This window comes from Eschrichtius robustus, chromosome 10 (genome assembly GCF_028021215.1).
Source record: "Eschrichtius robustus isolate mEscRob2 chromosome 10, mEscRob2.pri, whole genome shotgun sequence".
Classification (NCBI taxonomy): domain Eukaryota; kingdom Metazoa; phylum Chordata; class Mammalia; order Artiodactyla; family Eschrichtiidae; genus Eschrichtius; species Eschrichtius robustus.
This window is the reverse complement of record NC_090833.1, coordinates 24,511,990-24,520,676: the sequence shown is the minus strand read 5'-3', so window position 1 is coordinate 24,520,676 and position 8,687 is coordinate 24,511,990. Positions and strand designations below refer to the sequence as shown.

General features: G+C 42.5%; 1 protein-coding gene across 1 annotated transcript; it reads left to right on the top strand.

Annotated features, from left to right (window-relative positions):
• The first annotated feature begins 3,026 nt into the window (after positions 1 to 3,026).
• On the top strand, positions 3,027 to 8,687 carry LOC137770608 (protein Abitram-like). Its single transcript, XM_068553391.1, has 6 exons — positions 3,027 to 3,266; positions 4,373 to 4,424; positions 5,019 to 5,148; positions 7,281 to 7,357; positions 7,437 to 7,506; positions 7,600 to 8,687. The coding sequence occupies exons 1-6, from the start codon at positions 3,170 to 3,172 to the stop codon at positions 7,690 to 7,692; spliced, it is 519 nt and encodes a 172-aa protein (XP_068409492.1). The 5' UTR covers positions 3,027 to 3,169; the 3' UTR covers positions 7,693 to 8,687.

Below are 8,687 nucleotides of genomic sequence, written 5' to 3'. Positions count from 1 at the left end.
CACTCCCTAACACCGTACACAAAAATAAACTCAAAATGGATTAGAGACCTAAATGTAAGACCGGACACTATAAAACTCTTAGAGGAAAACATAGGAAGAACACTCTATGACATAAATCACAGCAAGATCCTTCTTGATCCATCTCCTAGAGTAATGGAAATACAAACAAAAATAAACAAATGGGACCTAATGAAACCTCAAAACTTTTACACAGGAAAGGAAACCATAAACAAGACGAAAAGACAGCCCTCAGAGTGGGAGAAAATATTTGCAATATTCTCACACCAGTTAGAATGGGCATCATCAGAAAATCTACAAACAACAAATGCTGGAGAGGGTGTGGAGAAAAGGGAACCCTCTTGCACTGTTGGTGGGAATGTAAATTGATACAGCCACTATGGCGAACAGTATGTAGGTTCCTTAAAAAACTAAAAATAGAATTACCATATGATCCAGCAACCCCACTACTGGGCATATACCCAGAGAAAACCATAATTCAAAAGGACAGATGTGGACTTCTCTGGTGGCACAGTGGTTAAGAATCTGCCTGCCAATGCAGGGGACACAGGTTTGAGCCCTGGTCTGGGAAGATCCCACGTGCCACGGAGCAACTAAGCCCGTGCGCCACAACTACTGAGCCTGTGCTCTAGAGCCTGTAAGCCACAACTACTGAGCCCGTGTGCCACAGCTACTGAAGCCCTCACGCCTAGAGCCTGTGCTCCACAACGAGAAGCCACAACAGTGAGAAGCCTGTGCACCGCAACGACGAGTAGCCCCCACTCATTGCAACTAGAGAAAGCCCGCGTGTAGCAACGAAGACCCAACACAGCCAAAAATAAAAATAAATAAATAAATTTATTAAAAAAAAAAAAAAGACAGATGCACCCCAATGTTCATTGCAGCTCTATTTACAATAGCCAGGTCATGGAAGCAACCTAAATGCCCATCAACAGATGAATGGATAAAGAAGATGTGGTACATATATACAATGGAATATTACTCAGCCATAAAATGGAACGAAATTGGGTCATTTGTTGAGACGTGGATGGAACTAGAGACTGTCATACAGAGTGAAGTAAGTCAGAAAGAGAAGAACAAATATTGCATATTAAAGCATATATGTGGAACCTAGAAAAATGGTACAGATGAACCGGTATGCAGGGCAGAAATTGAGACAGATGTAGAGAACAAATGTATGGACACCAAGGGGGGAAAGCGGCGCGGGGGGGTGGGGTGTGTGTGTGATGAATTGGGCGATTGGGATTGACATGTATACACTGATGTGTATAAAACTGATGACTAATAAGAACCTGCTGTATAAAAAAATTAAATTAAAAAATCAAAAAGAGAAAAAAATATATGGGAAAGATCAGCACTGTTCAGGATGATCGTGAGGTTGGGCTGGAGGAGGGGCAGGATGGAAGCTGCCCTGGTATTCCCGAGGAGGATCCAGAGACAACGCCTGGGTTTCTGGCCTGGGCAAGTTCTTCAGAAGAGGAACAGGTCAGGGCCTTTCTCCCAGATAAGAAGTTCAAGATGAGGCTAATTAGTCTGAAGATAATACACCTTGAAACCAAGGACAGTGTCAGGGACTCAGGAGCCTCATCCTTTTCCAACTAAAGCACAAAGCAAAATCAGGAGAGCCTCATTTCACATGCTACACACCTTGTACTGCTGCGAGTTTGGTGGATATAACTTCAGAGCTTCGTTATACAAGTTTTTATCTTTTATTAAGTTTAAGCATTCTGGGAAGTACTCCGGTCCTACAGGAATAAGATTCATACACACACAAGCTTGAGACTTGGGAAGCATAATGGATTTCATTTCTACCAATGGTCCCTACATAAAATCAACAAGGGACCTTTTTAAGACCTGCATAATTAGAGTTTCTGGAGAACGGGAATGCAGGAGTGTGAGCTTTATTGAGCACCACTGCAGATTCTGAGGTATGAGAAGCACCAACTGGAACCAGAGTTCTACTTAAAAGGAATCTTACACTACCCCTGATGAATGACCATCCAGCCCAGTGTTTGCTCAGCCTCCTTAGTAAGAATCACCTGGGGAGCTTATTAACCATACACACGCCTGAGTCCCGTCCCAGCCCAGCTGAACCAGATTCTCCAAGGAAGCCAGAAGCTGAATGCTTAACAAGCACCCCAGGTGACTCTTCCTTGTCCCCGTCTCAGCCCTTAGGAAAGAGTCATAACGGCTGAAGCCTGAGGCTCCAGTACTGGTCAGGGATGGGGTGAAGCAGAACACCCGGCATCGTGCCGCTTCGACTCCATATCACTGCCAATCAAAACTGTGTCAGGGCACTGCCAGTAGGCATGGCCACTCAACTCAGACAAGCTGGGTTTCCTTCAGGTGTCTGCAAACACCACGAGAAGAGTGAATCATCAACCAATTTTGATTTTAAGACACTGAAGTGAATTTCGAGGATGATCACTACTGACTCAAAAGCATCTGCTCTATCTTCTGAGCTATGGAGCTCCTCCCGTTCATTCAAAGACATTTGCTTTACCCTCAGCTTTTCAAAACACATGACAAAAATAAGGTGCGCGTACGTAATTGTTAACATTTTCAGGTGTGGAAATTGAAATCAGTCTGTCTAAACTAACATTTGATTGCAATTTATACCCTACCTAGTTCGAAAGAATATTTGAAGCAGAAATAAACAGAAATAAACATACCTCTCACTGTCCGCTGCTCCTGAGCTCTCGCGACGCGCACTGGGTCTCCGGGCCGCAGGGCCGCTCGAGCCCTTCGGGTAGTGGCTGAAACCCGGCGGAGGGGCGACCAGCACGACACCGATCCGGGAGCGAGGCAAGTTGGAAACGCTCCGAGCGGCGCCGGAGTGACGTCACGAGCCGGAGGGGGCGTGGCGTGCCTTCTTCTCTGCCCCGCAAAGTACAGTGAGGAGCTGCGCTCGCGACCGCCCCCTAGCCATACGTCCTCCTGCCCAGCCTATTGCATCTGAGCCCCGCTTTGACGTCAGACCCCAGAGCTCAGTAATAGGAGCCGGTGGGTGGAGCGTGCGGGGCCTGGGGTGCCTCGGGCGCTTGCGCGACACGTACCCCGGGTCACCCACTGGAAAGACACCTTCCTCCCTGGGGAGCGGGAAGAAGCATCCAGGCCCCAGAGGGCGGGGTTTGCAGCACCCGAAGTCGCCATGGCTACCGAGCCCGAGACCCCTGTGGCCGCCTTGGCTGCGGAGCCCGCGGTGCCATCGCTTGTGGATCGTTACTTCACTCGCTGGTACAAAGCGGGTAAGTGGAGAATGATGTCAGTCTCTTCTGGGCCCAATTTATCTGACAGTATAGGGACTATGACACGCACCTTCCCCAGCGCTTCCTCCCCACGTCAGAAGGAACTGGATCTCTCTGTTCCCCTGCAGGCCAAGGGAATGGCATTTGCAAGGACGTGGAAAGCAGCAGGGTGCATTCTGGGTAGGGCGAGCGCAGTGCGAGTTCAGGAGGGTGGGTTGCTGGCGGGAAGATGGTAGACTAAGGTGAGATCCCCGAGGGAGGCAGGAGCTGGATTGCAATCTCCTTGAGTACCTAAAGGGATTTGAGGGGCTCAGTCCTCCAAGAAGAGTCGATACATAAAATGATTTAAATGGTAGCGGTCTAAACTAAGGTAGAGGCATAGGGATGGAGAGAAGAGGGTGGGTTAGAATAGAGGCATTTAGAAAGCAGAATCTAACAGTTTTACTTAAAGGAAGTCGCTGGTATTACACATTTGCCCCTTAGAAGTAGGTATCCTGTTGTACAGCTTTGTGTACCCAGCAAATATCAGTGATGAGAGCATCGTTGGGGACCCTCCTCTAACCCAACTTGCTCGCATTCATTTAGGGATAATAGGTGTACTCATCTTTTACAATACTGAAATATTTTACAATAGCATACGTTTTATTAGCCAGACTTAGTGTAACCAACCGTCCGGTTAACCCTGGATTGACGTGTTTTCCGGAATCCATTACTTTCAACGCTAACATCAGGACAGTCCTGGGCGAACCAGTATGAGTTAAGTCTCTCTAAAACTGACCAACAAAACATGCTACTAAATTAAAGAATACATTACTAATCACTTTTTTCTAATAGAAATGATTGTACTCATTTTAAAGGGAGGATAAAAAAAGGTGGAGCAAAGAGTTAATCATCATTTCAACATTGAATTAATGATTCCATCTGGACCAGATATCTTTAAATACTTTACGGTCAGCCTTTAGGTATATCTTTTTGAGTAATGAAGGGATACCAGTGATGTATGTGTCCAGCCTTCATAATTAACTACCTCTATGAACCAAAGAAAGTACTACACAGTGGTAGTAAATATTGACTCAACAGCCATCAGACTCATTCATTTCTTCTAGATGTCAAAGGAAAACCCTGTGAGGACCACTGTATACTACAACACTCTAACCGGTAAGCAAATTGGGGATTTTAAATTATCAAAAAAAAATTTTTTCTGGCATTGTAGCCTGGTATGGTCTTGTATTGAATAAATATTCATTAAATGATTATCTTCCACTGTATTGAGATGGTATTATTTATAGTAGGAGTTTGGTTGACAAGAATGAGTCTTTCAGTGCCTACGCTAAACAAATAAACTTGCTTACCCAAACATCCCAATGGAGGACCACACCCCCAGTCAGCTACTACCTCAAGTAACCAGCCTGTGCCTAACCACTGAATTGCCCAAGCCCATGGAGAGAAGCACAGATGATATCCTGTATATACCGGCATGCCTTACTTTTCTCTCTTCCTCCTCAGTGCTGCCTAAGCACCTCTGGTACGCTTCCCTTTTGGGGAAGGAAATTCAGTCCCATTTTCTCCATTTTTATTACTGCATTCTTCTCTTCAGTTAAGCTCCAATAGTAGCCAGAGGAAAATGGGGGGAAATGATAGGCTGACTAAACAAATGTCAGCTCAGCTCTTCTTGTGCCAGTAGGAATACTGTGTTATAGGGGGAAGAATCATACCAAGCACTAATACAGGATCAATTTTTGCTCCTTGTAGAATAGGTGTCATCACACTGGCAGGATCCCATCCAGTTCTTCAAAGTGGAAAAGCAATTAAAAGCATTTCCTATCAAATCAGTACCAACTGTAGCAGACTTCAGAACAAAGTCTCTGGGAAGTTTAAGCGGGTATGTTCCCGTATTTCTCTACCTAAATCCTCTATTATCACAATAATGATAGAGCCAGCTGGTCTTAGAACCCAGTAGTGTACGCTCAGCATACTTCCCTGGCAGTTAGAGATGATTTTAAGAATACTTAAGCTCTAGGGAAATTCTCAGGCCAAAAAAATGAGGTATTTCAGAAGGTATATTATCTGTCATATTAGCTTCTGGGCCACCATCCCTATCATCCCCAGGATGAAGGATGGAGAAGGTGGGCCTTTGAAAGAACAACTCTAATACCAGTATAACAAGATATTCTGTCCCTTCCTGTTTTGTTAAGCCAGTATTTCGAATTCTATAAAATTTAGATGGTCAACACTTCTTTATCATATATTTTCACATGTGAACTTAAAAGTAAAATAAAAGTCCTGAGGTAGTGAAAAAAAAAATCAATCTGGGAAAATATACAGCATTTGCTTCATATCATTTCCCATTCCTAAATCATTGCCAATTTAATACCATCTAGCTACACCCTCTACCTCCACGTAGTGTTTAGTTATAGAAAATGTTACCTGTGCCCTCTACAATTCTAGGCAAGGTGGACATTTTACTGTTAAACGAGGGTACCACACCAAGGACAACTCAATACCATACTAAACTATCCTGACAAACCCCCTGGAAAGGAAAGTTTCAGTGGATGATTTAGGTCCTTCATTTACTGAGTTCATACTAAGAGTTTCTGCTAATTACCTCACTGTTCTGCAAGACCCTTGTTTATACTCCCCTTTGTAGGCCTGAAGGCCCCTAATAACCTGCCTTATAATTATTGATTTTTCCTCACTCAGGAAGCAAGTGGACTTTAAAAAGCATGGACCATTCTTAAAAGTCTACAAATTACAAGTAAAACAGTTAGTGCTTGTGATGTTCCTGTCATCAATCTTTGTCCAAAATAGTAGCACTGTTGTTACTACTGAGGAACAGAGAGGGACCTGCACATGGAACCCACTGTAGATAAGCTTTGATCGCATCTCAGCACTGCCCATCAGTTATTCTCCCAAGGGAGGTGACCAAAAGGGGTTAAAACACTTCTTTCTGACACAGAGCCAGTGGAAGACAAACCATCTGGGACAAATCCCCAGCCCCTCCTCCCAAAAGTGGGGAGTCACACTGACTAGTATTTTGAAACGAAGTACCCGCAGGCAGAGGAGTGAAGCGCATGCAGTAACACCTGAATGCTGTCTAATAATGTTGTGAGTGGGAAAGAGGCCATAAAGAACAGCATCTTGACCTCAGATGTTCACTGCAGTAAAAATTCCTGGGAAAAAAGAGCAACACATGAGACATGCTTGCATCCATTTCCCATGAGCCTCCTTGTACTGGGTTGGCCAAAAAGTTCGCTCGGGTTTTTCATGTTAGGGAAAAACCTGAATGACTCTATAGATATTTGTCAGAACCTCCCCAGATATATCCATACAGTGGAGTACATGAAAGTATAACCGTGCCACAACATTCAAACAGACATATATCAAAATGTAGTATTTGCTAGCGGGTTATAGGATAATGAGTAAGTTACTCTTATCTGCTACTTAAAACTTTACTGTTTTCCAAATTTTCCTCAAATTGCATTTTTTTTTAATTAGAAAAATATCCCTTCTTCAGAAAGTCTCAGTGATTGACCTAATAAAGAAGTTCCTTTCTCTATTAAGTTCTAATATAAAAATAAGGTAGGAATCTTAATGAAACTAACTTTGTACAATATTGCTGTCATTCTCTATAATGTTGAATTTTATATTATTGCTTATTGATGAGATTTTCCTACATTCCTTTTGAAATCTTTACACTTGGCTATGTGCAGCTTTCTCATGTACAGTTAAATATAAAGTATAATAAGATAAAATATATTCTTAATATGTAACTAAACTACCTATTATCACATTTGTCTTAGTCTGCTTTTTCCCCTAGAGCCTAGGATGGTGCCTAGCCCATAGAGGCATTTAATATATAAATATTTGAATAAGTGAATGGTTTTTCTGTACTTAAGTCATTTTTATTTAAAACGCTAATTCCAGGAATATATCCTATTGTAACTCTGAGGGCTGCCTCACAAAGAAAAGTGAAAATGTACATCAATTAATTTTTTTCTTCCCTTTTATTATCAGGGGGCACAGTTTCTAACAGAACTTGCACCTCTGTGTAAGATTTACTGCTCTGATGGAGAAGAATACACCATATATACGTGAGTTACTTTTTAACCACAATTTTGGAGAAACAAAGAAGATAATATTTTTCTTCAAAGCAATTTTTTCTTTAAATAGCTGTGTTAGAGGACGGTTGATGGAAGTGAATGAAAACATCCTCCATAAGCCATCCATTCTTCAAGAGAAGGTAAAAGGGTCTGGGGAAGTAAGATCCCATCCACACACTTTTTATCTGATTTCTTACCATTTGACAGTATTAAATATTCTATTTCCCTTCTAGCCATCCACCGAAGGCTACACTGCAGTCGTGTTGCCCAAGTTTGAAGAAAGTAAAAGCATAACAGAAGGGTTTACTGACACAAAAACAGTATGAAGAAGTCGTGGTGAAACGCATCAATGCCACAACAGCGACCTCATGAGGATTAAGATTGAGTAAAAACAACAGGGCGTTCTTATCCTTACCTGGCCTACCAGTCAGTGCACTAAGGAAGAACCAGAGATGCTGAAATGTACTTCACACCCGGCCATCTGCAGGGAGGCCTGATCTTAAAACCTGACCTAGTTTTCCTTCTTCGTCTTGCATAACAAGCCTTGATTCCATTTTGTCTTCAACCTCCCAGATCTGCCTGCCCATGTACTCACTCTGTTCTTTTGCTTTTCTCTTTCTAACAACTGGCAAGCGACAGACGTTTTTCTGATTAAAAGCCAACAAACAAAGCACATTGAAGAAAATTTGAAAAAGAGAGAAAAGACAGCAAAATAAAAAAATAATTTACCCATCATCCTGTAACCCGTTAGTAAATACTAGGTTTTGATGTAATTCTGTTTGAATATTATGGCATGGTTATTGTTTTTGCCTCAATTTTCCATCACTTTGAAGTTGAAAAACAACTGGCCTTTCTTACCCAATCTACTTCAGTGTGACACGACCAAAACATCTGGTCCCACCCCTTCTGCCCCAACTCCCCCGCTTAGGTTGCCGGGCAGAGGCAGGGTGTAGAGTGTACCTTCTCTATGTCTATGGGTTGGCCTTCAACGCTGAACAATGTAGCACTGTAACACTGGTTTCTTAATGAGGGACACATGAAAAGGCTTTGAAAGGGGCTTTGCTAACATGGAAGTATCAATATTATAATGCTGTATGAAGTAACATGTGCATTTGTGATCTCTCAGTCTCACACTCTAGTTACAGGGTAACCAGCGAAGAAGTTCCCGAGAGGTTCCTGGAATTCGAAGACACAGATGCTTTTGAACAGAACAAAAGCTTTCACATCATTTAAACAATAAACAAAAAACTATGAATTTATGGTTTAAAATCGTATACTTGTTTACATTGAATTTCAAATAAAAGGACTTTTAAAACTGTTA